The 18508-nt window shown below is 41.6% G+C and overlaps 1 protein-coding gene across 1 annotated transcript in view; it reads right to left on the bottom strand.

Annotated features, from left to right (window-relative positions):
• eys (EGF-like photoreceptor maintenance factor) overlaps positions 1–18508 on the bottom strand; it is a 209318-nt gene that overhangs the window by 25838 nt on the left and 164972 nt on the right. Inside the window, exon 43 of the mRNA XM_086093363.1 lies at positions 15238–15455. Within this exon, the coding sequence (XP_085949489.1) occupies positions 15238–15455 (218 nt within the window). The remainder of the gene's footprint in view (positions 1–15237; positions 15456–18508) is intronic.

The following is an 18508-nucleotide window of genomic DNA, read 5'->3' as shown; positions in this document are numbered from 1 at the left end:
AGCAGCTCACGCTTGAGCATTTTTTTCAAAGACGGAAAGCATCGATCAATACTAAAAAGCGCATTGATGTCGACGATGATGATGATGATGACTCCGAGCTTGACGCCAAAGTTGGAAGCCTTGACGCGACCGTTATGATCACGTAGTAAGCCTCACCGGCTAGCGACGCTAACGCCGGAAAACGCGCAGCACAACCGACCGGGTACTTCTGCACAAGCGGACATTCGATCGGACGATGGAGAGTAGTCGAAAAGCATCGACCAATGCACATTGATGATGATGATGATGGTATGTCCCGAGGTTGACGCCACAGTTGGAAGCATTGACGCGGCTGTTATTCTCTCGTCATAAAGCCTCACCGGCTAGCGCTGCTAACGCCGGAAAACGCGGAGCTGCACAAGCGGACATTCGATCGGGCGATGGAGAGTACCCGGAGTCCAATGCATATTCATCGGAGGAGAGGGTACAGTCTGATCACGGAGAAGACACTGGTTCTGGACTACGATGCCACCATGAATGGAGTGGATAAGATGGATCAGAACATCTACCACCCGGTAGGAACTGAAGGACATGAGGAAGCCAGACGTAACACCACCGTAACGTAACCGTAGCATGATCCTGATAGTAGACTTGATGGCAACACACACTGCAGTATATACTTGCTATTCCCCGGAAAAAACGGCCGGCAAGAAAGTGTAGCTTCTGCACGCGAAGAGGCAATCGCAGTGAAACTAATCTGTTGTGCAAATCCTGTTGCGTCTCCTTGCACGCAGGGGAGTGTTACACAAAAAGAAAAACTGTCGTTGAAACATCCACATAATTGTAAATTGTACCACAGTTGCACACATTTGTAAATAGTTTGCCAAATTGTTGTCAAATTGTTACACTGTTGAATGTAAATAAACGTATTTTGCTATCAAAAAACACTTTTTCATTCTTGGTGGTAGTGTTTTATAGAAGTAAAGCACTATTTAGGTGTTTGTGGCATCATTCATGGACAAAAAGAAGTGTAAAATTCACCAGAGTGCATGAAATAATATCGTTTCACTAAAATATTGATTTCTCCGTATTTTGGTCCAAAACAAGCGCATTTGGGTGAAACTAACCATTTTCTATTGTTGATTACTAAAGAACGGAATAAGGTAGAAACAAACTTTTTTTCTGAATGAAAGTTCAATCTTTCATTTGGTAGTATGTGTGTTTCCATAGTCCAAACAGAAAATCTTCTGTGGACCTTCAAAGATCAGTCAAAATGCTTAAATCCAGTGGTCCCCAACCACCGGGCCGCGGCCCGGTACCGGAAAAAATATTGCATTATTATTATTCGAAAATGATGTTTTATTTTGAAAAGTGGCCGGATTCTGTCTGTTACATCCGTCTCACTTGACGCACTTCAAGGCCGCTACACCACACGTCACATGATACGTCACGCTAAATTTAATTCCAAGCTAGCAAAATGAGCAAAACAAACTTCTTTAAAAAGTTTCTTTGCGAAGGGGAAACGGTCCAATGAAGGGACAGAAGAGGAACCTGGACCCTCTAAAAAAGGGAAAGCTGCCTTTAACAGGCAGTATCAAGAATCATATTTAAAATATGGATTTATCGCCATGGGCGATTCCCACGCACCAAGCCCGCTGTGCGTAATATGCGGTGACCGGCTTTCTAATGAGGCGATGAAGCCTTCAAAACTGGTTCGCTATTTGTTAAAAGTAAAGGACGGGAGCTTAAAGGGACCTCATTTGGAATGAATGATCAATTCCCGAGAGAGATCAATGAGCGGCGAAAGGTACTGTTTCCTATAATGAAACAAAATAGGCAGGAGGGTAAACGGACTACGATAGCCGTTGATAAGTTATATATCGATGGCCAACTATTCCGGAACCCCAATTCCACTCCCTGGCTGTTCTAATTAGCATTGGTGGAACTAAACTTAGTTTGATTACTAGGTGTATACATATACTGTATATGTGGTTATAAAACCAAAAACATGAATACTTATTATGTTTAGGCTATATTATAAATATAATATTAATACACAACTATATCTAAAGTATATTTATAAAAAATAAAATAAAAAAAATCTCGCTGGGGTTACTGGTGTATTGTTATGTTTAATCCCCTGTTAATTTCCCTCACTTTCACCGCCCTACTCGTTTTTGCACTGTTTTATTTACTTACACGTTACCTTACACGTTACCTTACACGTTACCTTACACGTTACCTTACACATTACCTTACATGTTGCCTTATACGTTACCTCATATTTTATACAAACTATATAAATCACCTAACCACTTTGATTCTATCCTATAACATGCCAGTGGTGGCAAATGGCCTATACAGATATATACATAGGACTGTGTTTATATTATTTGTATGCATAAATTAGTTCTGGTTTCCTGGAATGTTTGTGGCGCTCGCTCACAGGCAAAAAGAATAAAAACTTTAGACCATCTCTTAAAATTAAAAGCAGATATTTGCCTCCTACAAGAAACCCACCTACAAAAATCTGAAGAAAAATTACTTATTGATAAAAATTTTAGCCAAGCGTACTCTGCCCCTTATAACTGTAGACAAAGGGGAGTCTGTATACTCATACATAAGAATTTACTCTTTACTCTAAATAATACAATAACAGACCCAGAGGGCCGATACATTATTATTCAGGTGACTATATTTAATAAAATATATACATTCGGTAATTTATATGCCCCTAATAATGATGATCCGGCTTTTTTCCATGAATTTTTCTCTAAACTGTTTGAATTAGCAGCGAACTCTACTATTATTATTGGAGGAGACTTTAACACAACCTTAAATCCATTAATAGATCGTTCTAATAAAACAACATGTATAAGGCGATCACAATCCACAAAAGTAATAGGGGAATATATGGATGACTTTGGCCTCGTCGACAGCTGGAGACTTAAAAACCCAAATAAGAAGGAATTTACCTTCTTTTCCGCTGTGCACCGGTCCTTTTCAAGAATTGATTTTTTTCTTACAAATAATTCTATTGCTGATAAAACCGTTACAAAAATACATCCTATTATTATTAGCGACCATGCACCAGTCTCCCTTTCCCTACAAGTTGATTATACCTTTAAACCACCACCTACATGGCGTTTTAACATCTCACTACTAAACGACGCAGAATTTGACAAAATTATAAGAAAAGAATGGGCAGACTTTTTGGAAATAAATGACTCTCCAGACCTATCTCCAGCTCTTCTCTGGGAAGCCGGGAAAGCAGTAATTAGAGGTAAAATTATATCATATTCATCTTATAAAAAGAAACAGGATCAAAAATTAGAAAAATACTTGGAAGATAAAATTAAACAACTGACGGATGAGTACGCAATAAACCCAAATAACCAAATATGGACTGACTTACAAAATACAAAAATACAGTTAGACGATATGTTAACTAAAAAGACAGAGTTTATAATACAACAATTGAGATACAACAACTTTGAATATAATAACAAATCAGGTAAATTTCTTGCAAACCAACTTCAACGTAATCGGGAAAAATCGCTTATAACGGCTATTAAAGGTACAACTGGTGAATGTACACAATCACCAGAAGAAATTAATCAAATTTTTTATAATTATTATCACAACTTATACTCAGAAACTAATAAACCTAACCCAGAGCATATTGAGGCATTCCTCAGTAGCTTAAGTATACCTCAGGTAACTACTGAATATAAAGATATGTTAGATGCACCACTTACTATAAACGAGTTGTACAGTGCTCTAGATAGTATGCCAAATGGCAAAGCACCCGGCCCGGATGGTTATCCGGCTATATTTCTAAAGCACTTCTGGTCAATGCTTGCTCCACTATTCTTAAGAGTAGTAACAGAAATTAAAACTAATGGTCACATACGCCCACACATGAATACAGCAGCAATTAAACTTTTATTAAAGCCGGAAAAAGACCCCACCCTTCCATCAAGTTACCGTCCGATTTCACTAATTAACACTGATATTAAAATTATCACTAAGGCTTTTACATCTAGATTAGAAACAGTAATCCCGACAATCATTCATAGCGACCAAACAGGCTTTATTAAAGAGCGTCACTCTACTAATAATATTAGAAGGCTCTTTAACCTTATTAGTATGTCACAGCGGCATGATAAAAAGGCAGTTATTATATCATTGGATGCAGAAAAAGCTTTTGATAAAGTTAACTGGTCCTTCCTCTTTGCTGTTTTAAATAAATTTGGCTTTGGGAAGTCATTTATTCACTGGGTGTCAGTATTATATGATTCTCCTAAAGCTACTGTTACTACTAATGGGATTATATCTAAGAGTTTTACTCTACAGAGAGGCACAAGACAGGGATGCCCACTGTCGCCTTTATTATTTGCAATATTTATTGAACCGCTTGCATTAGCCATACGCCAGGAAAGAATGATTCAAGGAATTCACTCTGGGGTAACAGAACATAAAATTAATCTATATGCCGATGATATTTTACTTTATTTAGAAAAGCCTGCTATTTCATTAGGGGAAGTATTTAACTTAATAACTAAATTCTCACAGTTATCAGACTATTCTATTAACTGGACAAAATCAACACTTCTACCTATTACAGAAAATTCATGGAACCCTGCAAGCCAGGACCCATACTACTCATTTCCTATAGGTAATTTAAAATACTTAGGCATAAAAATCTCACCTAAATTAACTGATTTAGTTAATTTAAATTTCACTCCACTTCTGGATAGCATTTATAGTGACTTGGAGCGCTGGAATAATCTTCCTATTTCTCTAATAGGACGAATAGCCACTATTAAAATGAAAGTTTTACCCAAAATAAACTATTTTTTCTCAATGATTCCATTTAAACCTACGGCTAACTGGTTCCAGTTGTTGGACTCAGCCGTTACAAAATTTTACTGGAAAAAAAAAAGAAGCAAAGATTAGTCTATCTACTCTTCAGAAAAATAAATCCAAAGGAGGTCTAGAGGCACCAAATTTTATGCACTATTATATAGCCAACCAGCTACAATATATTATTTTATGGGCACAACCCAATAGAGATACTAACTGTTGGCTGGAACTAGAACAGAAGGATTGTAATAACCTCAGACTCCTAGATTTACTCTTTATTACAACATCGATTAAGCGCCATAACTGCTTTAAAAATCCAATGATTTCCGCCACCCTGACTGCCTGGTGGAAGGCACTAGAAATGACAAAAGCCAAAGTGGAGCCCAGCGGGCTTTCTCCCCTATGGCACAACCCCGACTTTCAAATTAACAACCAATCGTTTTATTTGAATGTGTGGGAGCAGAAAGGAATTACACATCTCCACCATCTCTTCTCAGATAATATGTTTATATCATATACATCCTTGCTCCAAAAATATAAAATAAAAAACGGAAACTTTTTACATTATTTGCAAGTTAAAAGTATGATAAAGAAACAAATTCCAACACTCCAGGGTACGCTCCAACCGCCTGTTTTAGCTAAAGATATTACCAAGCTTTCTCCGACAACAACAAAAAAACTCTCAAAAATATATAAGTTACTTTCATATACTGATAAAACGTCTTTACCCATCTCAAAATGGGAAACAGACTTGTCTATAGCTCCGGAATCTGTCTTTTGGATTCAAGTTTGTGAAAATGTTTTTAAAATGACAAAACACACAAATTTACAACTTATCCAATATAAAATTATTCACAGAACATACATTACTCAATATATGATGAAGAAAATGGGACTCTCAGACTCCGACATTTGTCTCCAGTGTTTACAAAACACTACAGACACTTATTTTCATGCTTTATGGTTATGTACTCCGGTTATGTGTTTCTGGACTAAAGTCTTAGAAAAACTTTCCGCTGTCTTGGACTGTAGGATACCGTTCTCTCCAAACTTGTGTTTGCTAGGTGACTTAACAACAATTGACTTACCACATAAACAATTTCAATCTATACTTGTAGCCCTTACTATCGCAAAAAAAACAATTCTTGTTAACTGGAAAAATAAACAAACTTTGAATATCGACCAATGGTCTAACCTCCTCATAAATCATATTTTAATGGAAAAAATATCTGCCTCAAATAAAAACCAAATGTCAAAATTTAAAGAAACATGGTCTACGTATATAGAATTTTTTAACCTAAACTTGGATTTTAATTCTGCCTGTTAGCGAGAGCCACAGCAGCGTTATAACTTGCATTGATGTTTCTGTATTAGGCAATTTGTAACTAATGGTTGTGTTTCCATAGTCAGGAACCCGGCTGCTGCCAGCGGGATCGAGCGGATTCACCTCCGATGGGCACCAGGGGTTGATATTCGGATTCACGGCATGCCAGTGGGTTAATTCTGTGGGTGCTGTCCCCCCTGGCGGGGAGTGGGCGGGTCTGCCCCTCTGTTGGCTGCTGGGTGGCGGCTGCGTCTTGGCCGTTCCCTGGGTCTCTTGGGGGGTGCTGCGTTGCGGGGCTTTCCCTGGTGTCGGGGGCGGCGCCGTTCCGGCGCGGTCCGTCGCTCTGGGCCCGGCGACGCGGTTCGGGGCCTGTGGGCCGCCGGGGTGCCCGGTGGTTCCCTCTCCCGTCCCCCTTCCTCCCCCTTGCTGCCTCTCCCTCCTCGCCTCTCCCCGCCCGTCCTCCGCCTCCCTGTCCCCTCTCCCTCGTCGCCCTTCCTCCTCCTCTCCCCCTCTCCTTGCGTCCCTGCCGCTGCCCCCTGCCCTTCTTGTCGTCCCCTTCCCTCCTCCCTTCCCCTTCCCCGGTACGCCTTCCTTCCCCTCCCCTGGGCCGGGGGCTCCATCCATGGCCCGGGTCTTGGTGCTATGGGGGCCGGCGGGGGTGGCTGGGGTTTGGTGTCGTGCCCGCCCCGCTCCGGTGGGCGTCCTGACACCTCGGGCGGGACCCAGTATCCGGGGGGCGAGCCCTATCGCCCCGCCGGACGGGTCCCATATGCCCGCCGGGGTCCTGGTGGGGTGGGTGGGGGCTTGGTGGGCCGGTGCGCCTCCTGCCCCCGCCCGGTTGGGGGGGGCCCCGCTGGTCACACCTCTTAACTCACTACACTAGGTTTGCACAATACACTTTTATAGACATATAGGGCACATAACACACTTTGGGGGGTGGGGTAGGGTGGAAACACCGTCTTCACCCTACAACTCCCCTCCAATTTTAATACACCACACAACTTGTGGGTGGGGGGGGGGGCTTGTGGGGGTGCCATCGGTTGGGGGCCGCAGTATAGAGCAGTGCTGCGGTCCCCTGTCCGTGTCGCCACCCGCCCCCCCAACCCCCCCGCCCTATCTATTTTTTTTTAATGCACCACATACACTCAGCAACATGCTTGGGTGGCGGGTGGATCGGAGCGTGGGAATATCATTTCCATCGGCTCCGGTTCACCTGCTCCTAATTTTAATGCACCACACACACACACTTGTATATACACTGGGTGGGGTCACATTCACGGTTTAGGGGTAGAGTTCGCCAGTCCGCGAGCTGGCGGACTCAGTAACAGGGGTTAATTTTCACAAAGAACGCTGGGGTGACGACCGGGGCCTTCCCCCGCTGGGCCTGGGGTTCGGGGGTGTCGGCCGCCCTCCGGTGCCCCCATCTCCCCCTTCTGCCCCCGGTGTTCCGTCCTTCCACACGGCGGGGGGTGGGGTGGGCGCGGCTGCCCTCTCCGCTTCGCTGTCCGGCCCCTCTTCGGCGCCGGTGCCTGGGTGCGGGTGGTCCCCGGGGGCTGGGGGTCGGGGGTTGGGGGGCTGCCGGTTGGTTGGGGTGGGGTCGGGGGGGGCGGCTTTGTTGGGGGGGGGGCGGTGGTGGGGGTTGCGGGGTGGGGGGTGCTGGGGGTGGGGGGTGTCTGGGGGATTGGGGGCATGGGGGCGGCTGGGGCTGGGTTGGGGTGGGTGGCGGGGGTGGATGGGGGGCGGGGGGTTGTGGGGGGGGCGGGGGTTGGGGGCCGGTGGGGTGCCTGGTGGGCCTGCAGTGCCCCGTCCTGCTGCGTTGGGCCGGGGGCGCGGGCCGTGTTGGGGCGGGGGGCGCTCCTGCTCCTGGGTTTGCTCTCCGGCCGGTGGCCCTGGTGGGGCCCGGGGGTCGTCCTTTGGCGCTGCCGCGGCCTGGGGGGCCCTGAGGTGTTGCGCTTGCTCTGTTCCGGCGGGGGTCGACGGCTCCCCTCTTTGGTGGAGATTTTCATGCATGCCAGATCCACCACACCAGCATCTACCGAAACTCAGACACAATCTGTTTCCTCCTCAGGTTATTGAATCGGTGGAGGCTGGTGTCTCGGATCTCACGCGGCTTCGTCTGTCCTTCCTTCCTTTTCTCGGTCTCTCCGTTGGTCTCTTGAGGCCTCCCTGATTTTATGTTTTTTGGATTTGTTGGGGTCTGGATGTTTCTTGGGCTGGGGAGGAGTTCTGGTGGGGGGTGTCTGGTCGGTGCTAGATTTCACCTTCCTTGGTTTTCTTCGGTCCCCTCGGGTCTCCTGGTGTTCGATTTAGGTGAACGGTATGAGATTTTTTTTCTAATAGGTTTTCTGGTGAGCTAACAAATACACACACGCACGCACGCACGCACGCACGCACGCACGCACGCACGCACATACACATACTCACCCACACACACAAAAAAAAAAAAAAATGTATGTATGTATGTATGTATATATGTATATATGTATGTATATATGTGTATATATATATATATATATATATATATATATATATATTTAAAAAAAAAAAAAAAAAAAAGAGCAATGATGATGACATTTCCGAATGAACAATACTGAGCTCTTTAAAAAAAAACAAAAAAAAAACTGGTTCGCTACTTGGAGAGCAAGCACCCCACAGCAAAAGACAAGCCTTTGGAGTATTTTCAACGGAAACAACGTGAACATGAGGGGCAGAAGAAGTTGCTGATGACCACCACGTCCACACAGGCAAGTGCACTGAGAGCAGACCAGAGTGTGTTGCATTGTTTTGGGGCAGAAACGATGTTGCTCATGTGATGTTCTGTTGTTGATGCGACGTTACGGACACCGTTAATAAAGTTGCACACGATTACACAGTAGATTTACGTTCATTATTATTATAGAGAAAATACCACAGTTTTTTTCTTGTCATTTTATTTTGTTTTTATCAGCTAAACCTTTAGATTGGGCCGTGAAAATATTGTCAGACATTAAACCGGTCCGTGGTACAGAAAAGGTTGGGGACCACTGCTTAAATCGGCTGGCACTCACAGCATCCCTTTTCTGAAAACGTCTGGCAGTCAAAGAGTTAATAATTAATTGCAAATTTTCTATCTGTTCTAAAATGTCTTGTTAGCATAAAAGGGGAAAAACATGTTAAGCTAATAGAAATATGGCTGCATCTTTCAGTCATTAATACAGTAATGTCATAATAAACCAGGAAATTGGGTTACAAAAGAAGATGTCCTATACTGTTAAAAAAAAGTGCTATATTATTTGTGTTGAGGTTATTTTTCTGCCACTAGATGGCATAATTGCATTTGTAAGACGATGGTGACAGCTCAGTGCATTTTTCTTTTCATATTAAGAGCTATCTAATCTTTAATATGAAGGAACTTGTGAAATTCTGCTCATTTTTTAAATTGTAAAATACAACTTGACCCCAGTCTCTACAAATTGCATTGTTTAATTTATTATTGCTAAATTTTCATGTGGACGTGTCTGCTGTGTTGCGACTGGAATTCCCCCAGGTAAGGCTTTCCAAGTAAGGGGCGGCCATTAATCGAGCTTTGAAGGAACTTTAAATGAACTCAAAATCAACACACTAATTTTGACATCCCTAATTTAAATGAAAACTAAATTGCTTGTGCTCAGTCTGACTAAATTTCCCATGATTCTTAGACACAAAGTGTCACAGGAAGTAGTTCAAAATCTGGTATGATGTGAAAGTAAATGGGGTATATGCCACGGAAGAGGCGGGACTTCCGACTTCTGTGTTTACACACATCAGCTATGTTTCCGTTTCCTGTTTGTGACATGTGGGTCGCGTCCCAATTCTTGTGCTTCCGCCGTCGATGGGTGCGAGTGTGTAGTGCACTAGTGTGTCTGTCTCAGTTGTCCGAAGGATTTCAGAGACTTGAGACACCCTGTGCATCGGCGGGAGCGCGCGGTGGGGCGACCAGGGGTGGGGGTGCGAGTGTTGGAACGCGGCCGGAAACAACGCTGATATGGGAAACACGGATGTCAGAAGTCCGTGGCATCTACCCCATAGTGTCAGCTAAACTCTCACCTCTAATTCACCTTCTAATTTGCTTACATAAAGACTTCTATTGTAGATGAAACATTTTTATTTTTCTCATTTACAGTGCATTGAGATTCTTAAATGTCACACATCAGACAGTCTTTTGGCATTTCCCGCTGATGTTCCTAAAAAGCCTCATATGCATAGATGCCCACAACCGAATATGCCCTAGTTTGACATTGATATGGTAAAAAAAACTCTGGTGAAAACAACATCCCCTGCCATCCAATTGTCTCACAGCAGTGCAGCCAAAGGCGACTATGAACTCTCCATGACCCCTGTGTGGTGTGTGTCATACAAGAGACATCTGCATATGTGTGTCCATCACACGAAGATAATTGCGAGACCTCTCCCTTAACACATGACAAACCACGAGAACGCCATCACATCCTAATTGTTATTCTCCAAGCCTTTTCCTATCACAATAATCAGGGTGCCTGCTTTCATTTCCTGTGAAACAAATGCAACTGTTAATTGATAGTGTCATAACAATGAACAAGTCATTTACAGCACCTATATTCTGGATTAGCCAAGGGGAAAGTGCGTCATAGGTTATGTGTGCAGACTAACAAAGGGGATCGAAATTGCTGGTAAGTGAGGTGTGATAGTGATCTGGTGAGCATTTTAGACCATTCTAGGAAATTAATGTGACCTTTCCTTCTTTCAACTTGTTGTATTATGTTATCAGGGACACATTTCGAGCCCATGAGCATAACCGATATTCTTTTATAACTAGTGTAGTTATTTTTAAGTATTCAGTACTTCAATTGTCAGCTACATAATATGCACTTAGACACAACTAAATGTAAAAAGTGTAAAGGGAATGAAGTACAATATAACATATGAACAAATTGTAAAATTTAAAATTATAATTCCAAAAGTGTATTATAGTACAATATATAAAATCAGTCAAGTTTTTCCCTTTAGTCGATTTATAAGTCAATTCAGAGAACTAAGCTCAGGCAGCTATTATTGCCACCCTACTTGCTAGTAGGGATGTAACAATATGTAAACATCACGATATGATATTATCACGATGTAAAGGTCACAATACGATATTGTGGAAAGGTTGGTAAGATAAAAAAAGGTCACAATATTGTAAGAAAAAATGAGCTCATGCTAAAAAACAACACAATATTGTGCTTTTGTATATAACAGCAATGCATATCAACAACCTACAATATCTAATAGCACTTAATATTGAGGCACTTACTTGCTAATGCACGCACACATTGAGTTCGTCCACATATTGACTCGATTCACAAGCATATTACGTTCCCCTTCATCTGACCATTAGCGTGGATTTTAAACATAAAAGGCCAAAACATGCCTTGTGAAAATTAAACTGCACTGAAAAACTAGCCACCAATGTAGCCGCAAGGGGGAACAAGCCAGTGTCTTCTTGTGCTGGTCCCAAGCCTGGATAAGTACACAGGGCTGTGTCAGGAAGGGCATCCGACGTAAAACTTTGGCCAAATCAAATATGCAAATCAAATAAATGACTTCTATACGGGATCGGTCGAGGCCCGGGTTAACAACGACCACCTTTGGTGCTGTTGACCTACAGAGTGCCGGTGGAAACTGGACTACTGTTGGTCAAAGAAGGAAAGTAGGAAGGTGTGTTCGTAGGAGGAAAGAGAAGAGGAACACCAATAGTCTGGGACTAAGAGTAGGGACTTTGAATGTTGGAACTATGACAGGAAAAGGTACAGAGCTGGTTGACATAATGCAGAGGAGGAAGGTGGACATACTGTATGTTCAGGAGACCAGGAGGAAAAGGAGCAAAGCTAGAAGTTTAGAAGCAGGGTTCAAGTTGTTCTATCATGGTGTAAATAGGAAGAGAAATGGAGTAGGAGTTATCGTGAAGGAGAAGTTTGTTAAGAATGTTCTGGAGGTAAAAAAGAGTGTCAGATAGAGTGATGAGCCTGAAGCTGGGAATCAAAGGTCTGACGATCATTGTTGTTAATGGGTATGCGTCACAGGTAGCATCCTTAAAAGCGAGAGAGTTGTCATTGGTGCAGACTTCAATGGACATGTTGCAGGAAACAGAGGTGATGAGGAGGTGATTGGCAAGTTTGGTATCCAGGAGAGGAACGCAGAAAGACAGATGGTGGTTGACTTTGCAAAAAGAATGGAAATTACTGTCGTTATTACTTTCTTCCAGAAGAGGCAGGAACATAGGGTGACCTACAAGAGTGGAGTTGGAGTACAAAGGTAGACTACATCTTGTGTAGACGTTGTAATCTGAAGGAGATCAGCGACTGCAAAGTAGTGCTCGGTGAGAGTGTAGCCAGACAGCATAGGATGGTAGTGTGTAGGATGACTCTGGTGGTGAGGAAGACAAAGACGGCAAAGGCAGAGCAGAGGACGAAATGGTGGAAGCTGAAAAAGGAAGAGTGTTGTATGACTTTCAGGAAGGAGTTGAGAAGGGCTCTGGATGGCCAGGAGGTGCTTCCAGATAACTGGACAACTACAGCAAATGTGATCAGGGAGACAGGTAGGATAGTCCTTGGTGTGTCATCTGGAAGGAAAGGAGATAAAGAGACTTGGTGGTGGAATGAGGAGGTGCAGAAGTGGATCCAGAAAAGGTTAGCTCAGAAGAAGTGGGACAATGAGAGGACTGAAGAAAGTAGACAAGAGTACAGGGAAATGCAGCGTAAGGTGAAAGTAGAAGTGGCAAAGGCCGAACAAGAGGCAGTATGGTTTCATGCCAAAAAAAGAGTACCACAGATGCAGTATTTGCTTTGAGGATGTTGATAGAGAAGTACAGAGAAGGTCAGAAGGAGCTGCATCGTGTCTTTGTAGATCTGGAGAAAGCTTATGATGGTGCCCAGAGAAGAACTGTGGTTTTGTATGAGGAAGTCTGCAGTGGCAGAGAAGTATGTTCAAGTGGTGCAGGACATGTATGAGGACTGTAAGACAGTGGTGAGGTGTTCTGTAGGTGTGACGGAGGAGTTCAAAGCGGAGGTGGGACTACATTAGGGATCAGCTTTGAGCCCCTTCTTTTTTGCTATGGTAATAGATAGGATGACAGATGACGTTAGACAGAATTCTCCATGGACTATGATGTTTGCTGATGATATTGTGATCTGTAGTGAGAGCAGGGAACAGGTAGAGGAGAAGCTAGAGGCATGGAGGTTTGCCTTGGAAAGGAGGGGAATGAAGGTTAGCCGTAGCAAGACGGAGTATCTGTGTGTGAATGGGAGGGACCGAATTTGAAGAGTGAGGTTATAGGGAGAAAAGAGTAGTAGGGGAGTTTAAGTATTTAGGGTCAACAGTCCAGAGCAATGGAGAGTGTGGAAAAAAAGTGAAGAAGCGTGTGCAGGCAGGCTGGAACGCGTGGAGAAAAGTGCCAGGTGTGATGTGTGATACAAGAGTTTCAGCTAAAATGAAAGGAAAGGTTTATAAAACTGTGGTGGGACCAGCGATGTTGTTTGGTCTGGAGACAGTGCCACTGAGGAGAAGACAGGAGGCAGAGCTGGAGGTGGCAGAGATGAAGATGCTGAGGTTCTCTTTGGGAGTGACAAGAATGGATAGAATCAGGAATGAGTACATTAGAGGGACAGCACATGTTAGAGGCTTTGGAGATAAAGTCAAAGAGGCCAGATTGAGATGGTTTGGACATGTCCAGAGGAGAGATAGTGAGTGAGTATACTGGCAGAAGGATGCTGAGTTTCCAAATGCCAGGCAGAAGGTCTAGAGGAAGACAAAAAAGGAGGTTAAGGGATGTAGTTAAAGAGGACATGAAGGTAGTTGGTGTGAGAGCAGAGGATGCAGAGGACATGGTAAGATGGAGGCAACTGATTCGGTGTGGCGACCCCTGAAGGGAAAAGCCAAAAGGAAAAGAAGACTGAAAAACTAGCCACCAGAGGGTGCTAGAACTGCACAAATGGAAATCAACCTGACTTTTTTAATAGATGTGCTGCTTTTAATATCGTGACATGACGATAACGGTATTGTGGCAGTTTTGATATCACAATATTGCCATTATCGTTACATCCCTACTTGCTAGCAATTTAATCAATCAGACAAACAAACAGAAACTTTCCATATTTTCTGTTCAAAATGTGTGCTCACTTTTGCATATATAGTATGTCTGGAACACGGTTATGAAAGCTGCACAGTTTTTCGGAATTTCTGCTACTGGTCTCAGTGTTGTGAATTAAGGTCTTGGTGGGCCTTGGAGTTTTTCAAGATGGGTGTCAGCACTCTTTTACATTTGGGAAAGAATGCATGTTGATTTGTCTCCTCCAGTGTCTTATTTTACTTACTCATGAGGGTAATTTGTTTGACGGAGTGCTAAGGACATTAGAAAGTGTTCACATTTGACTGAATATCAAAGGATTGTCAGAGGATTTGGACTCTTTAATCAAAAGTATACTTGAAGAATTGTTTAAAACCTTTTTTTCCTTTCTGATTTGTGTGCAATTAGATGGCAACAATGATATTTTATAGATTTATTTATATATACTTTTCTTTGCCACTGGGCAATTAAATTACCCTAAAACTTGTGCTTCACTGTTAGTTTTTCAAGTTGGTGGCAATTGTGCACTTTGAATGCATTTCGGGACCAAGGGTGTTATGAATGTATCGTTGAGATTTGTTTCATTGTTGTACTACTAAAGGTGCTTAAAATGTTAATCCTTGCACTTAACTCTTTATAAAAAAAAATATGATCACAGAGTAATTGAGGGCAGAGAAGCAGTTCTATGCCATTGAGAAAGTGAAATGGAGCACCTTCTTACATTACATGTGTTTCTTGAAAAGAAGATATAAGGATGGTTTTCTGAGTGCAATTCTACTTTGTTATTCAATAGCAGGATTAAGCTATTTATCTACTTGACTGATTCACAAACCTTTGAAAAAGGAGCACGTGGCAAGGAAGGAGGACATTTCCCACATTTGCGTTATCATTACAGAGTAGGCAGATGTATGCAAAATGGACAAATTTGTATTGATTACGTAGCATCTTTCACTGATGGAGTAATTACCTGACACAGGTCCCTCCATTGCGACACGGAAGGTGCTGGCAAACAGGTGGGTCACAGTTTTTGATGTTTCTCCCTCTCACAGCCTCACCCGCCAGGAAAATCTCCTTTGAGTTGACCCCAAGGTGCCGGATACATCCAATAAATCCTCCTTTTGCAAGCCCGTCATGCAATTCCCGAGGGGGGGAAGCAACCCCAAGAAAAATAGGCCCAAATGTTCCCTGCAAAATAAAAAAAGGTAGTAAGCCAGTGATCATGAATATTGTTTATTAAATCACACTGAATCATACAATATATATGGCCCCATTCATTTTGTTGCTTTGCTGCGACTGTAAAAACAGGAATGAGAAGAAAAATTACCACCGATGTTTCCACACGCTCACCCTGATAGAACAGGAGGGATACAAATACAGATCAATTTCGCAGGCTTTCTTTAATGTGAAGGTAATTGGGAATTAATTTATTGAAACTAATTATATGAAATTGCTAATTATGATCAAATAGAGCTGCAGAAAGAATTGTAGCAAAAGATCTCTTTCTATTTCCTATCATATACATCCGACTGACTGGCCTAACCCGTGATATTAAATAGTCTCTTCATTACTCCTTTATTGCCATACATTGCAGACTGATGCCTCTATCAAGACATATTGGATTTTATGCTGCTATAATGGTCCATTATGACTAATAAATCACCTTCGGAAAAAAATGGGCATGTTTGATATTTATATTGTTGTTGGGAAAGTGTATAAAACGTGCAAGCACTTCCTTCATTCATTAGCTTAATGTGGATTTTAGATGGTGACAAATAATATATTGAGATATGTTATTTTTATTCAGTTGGATTATGTGAGTTGTGAACTTCTGTAAAGGAGTCTGTTGAGGATGCCACATTTTATATTTGGCCATTAGAGTAACATTTTACCATTATTATGTTTTATGACTTCCCTTTAAGTTTGCGTCTGTAAATTAACTTGAAAAATCATCAGCCTTCCTATTCAGCGTGTTTTGTGTTGTGGTCACTCATCTCCAGTAAAATGTGAACGAGGAGAGGTGTGGACTGAAGCAGTGAAATATGTGTTTTGAAGGACAGCCGCAAATGAGTCGCGTCTACAGAAGTCAATTATTCTAATGATCCACAATGCTTTCAGTTAGAAACTCCTAATAATGGATTTGAGAGAATGTGTACATGGGGTTGAACGACTTCAGATTTTTTTTTGTAGATGACGCTAAATTGATGATAGTCGAGCCGATTTGGACTAATCTGTCATATTATTCATTTGTACTTTCACTCATCAATTTAGATTTTGACTCATTGTAACTTGGCTAGGCAGTTGGCATCAGAAGTAAAAGCGGTAGAGAGACACTAAATTTAAAGACCGTTTTGCACTTAAGGTAGCCCGAATTGTTTTCACCATGAAACATTTTGAAATGTACATAGTCAGTGAAGATGAATTTCCCTACGGGGACCAATAAATCTAATCTAGTCTAGTCTAATATAATATAATATAATATAATATAATATAATATAATATAATATAATATAATATAATATAATATAATATAATATAATATAATATAATATAATATAATATAATATAATATAATATAATAAATAGACCTGAAATGTAAAATTTAATTTGAAGTGTGGAATTGAAAGTGTTGGAAAAGGAAAACAAATTTGACTGTTTTCCAGAAAATAAATAAATTCTCCTGATAATTTTTTGGGTGGAGCAAGTAACCACATAAAAGTCATATTTAGTTTGATTTATTTAATCCCCTAGTGTCCATTGTTCATTACATTCAATTTAAAACTTGGGACAGGGCACCCAAAAATGGTGGCTCACGGGTCTGCTCGATGATCATCCTTGTTGAAGGTCACATGACTCCTTCTGGTGACTAGTTCCATATTTGCATTGGAAGCTCCAAAATAACAATACAAAATAGATGATAGTTTGTGGTGACTTTCGCTTCTTGTATTTAAAAAAAATGTCTACAAGGAAAAAGCGGCCCTCTTTTGAGGTCTGTGTCAATTTTTTCCCCATTGCACACCACAAATAGTGTAGTGGGGGATCACACAATGAAAACAGCTCTTCTGCATTTCTGTTCTCCACAAAGTTTAGATGAATTAGATATTTTATTTTGCCAATATTTACAATTTTGTTTGGAAAATTGTACAATAAGTTATCACATGAATAAGCACTTTACTATTTGCTGCAATGAAGAATTGCTTCTGCTTGCAATGAAGAATGCTTTGCTCTGCTCTCACACTCGCATTCACATAGCTAGATTCGGGCAGCCGTATCTAACAGCTGATTAATAGGAGATGACTCATAAAAGCACAAGAACAAAAACATCTAACCCACCAGAATGGATTGAGCCAGTCCGCTAAGACGCGCCTGTTGTCTGTTTACAAATGATTGCAAACTTGACCACACATGTACTCAGCATTCACATGCACACACACACAGACAAACATGTACACTATTTTCCAAATATGCATTGTTCCCCCACTCCTTAGTGTTGGAACGCCCATGTACTACACCTTAAAAACAGTTGGGTCAAAAGTAACCCAATTATGGATAAAAAATTGTTTAATTTGACCCAAATTTCTGGGTTGTTTTATACAAAATGACCAAATTTTTTGACCCAAGTAAAGGATCTTATCAAAATGTATGAGTTATTTTACACTAAAAGACCCACTTCTTGACTAGAGTAGAGGATCAGTCCATTTTTGACCCATAGTTGGGTTATTTGTGACCCAACTGTCTTTAGAGTGTAGGGGCGTGAAAAACTCTAAAAAGAGAGGACGAGGAGGGCTTTCTTTAGAGAGTGCAGTGGTGAATTGCATGGAGGCAGTGCAGTCTCTCCTCCTGAGCTTTCTAAAAAAAAAAAACTGAGTGTCTTCTCTCGTTTTTTTGTCTAGTGTTTAATAAATGTCTAACAGGTAAACCTGATTTTCCATTTTTCCTTCACAATAGTTGAACAACATTATACTAATCAATTCAAGTGAATGACACCCTCTCAAAACCTAAATTTTCCTTTTAAAAGATGAATACGATAAAGGTGCTATAGCAAGGTGATTAAGAAGTTTGTAATCCCCCAAAAAACCCAAATGTATTTTATATCAGCCAAAAATGCTAATTTTCAGGGACTTTAAAACGCCAATCTTGAGTGTTATGCATGAGAAAAGTTGATGTTTTATTTGGCATTGCTGTGTTATTATGGGTGCCAGGATGTCACAAACAATAAAAATAAATCTTACTAGTGGAGT

This window comes from Leptonotus elevatus, chromosome 13 (genome assembly GCF_054856555.1).
Source record: "Leptonotus elevatus isolate MCC_2025b chromosome 13, RoL_Lele_1.0, whole genome shotgun sequence".
In the NCBI taxonomy this organism is placed as follows: Eukaryota; Metazoa; Chordata; class Actinopteri; order Syngnathiformes; family Syngnathidae; genus Leptonotus; species Leptonotus elevatus.
This window is presented reverse-complemented; position numbering and strand designations above follow the sequence as displayed.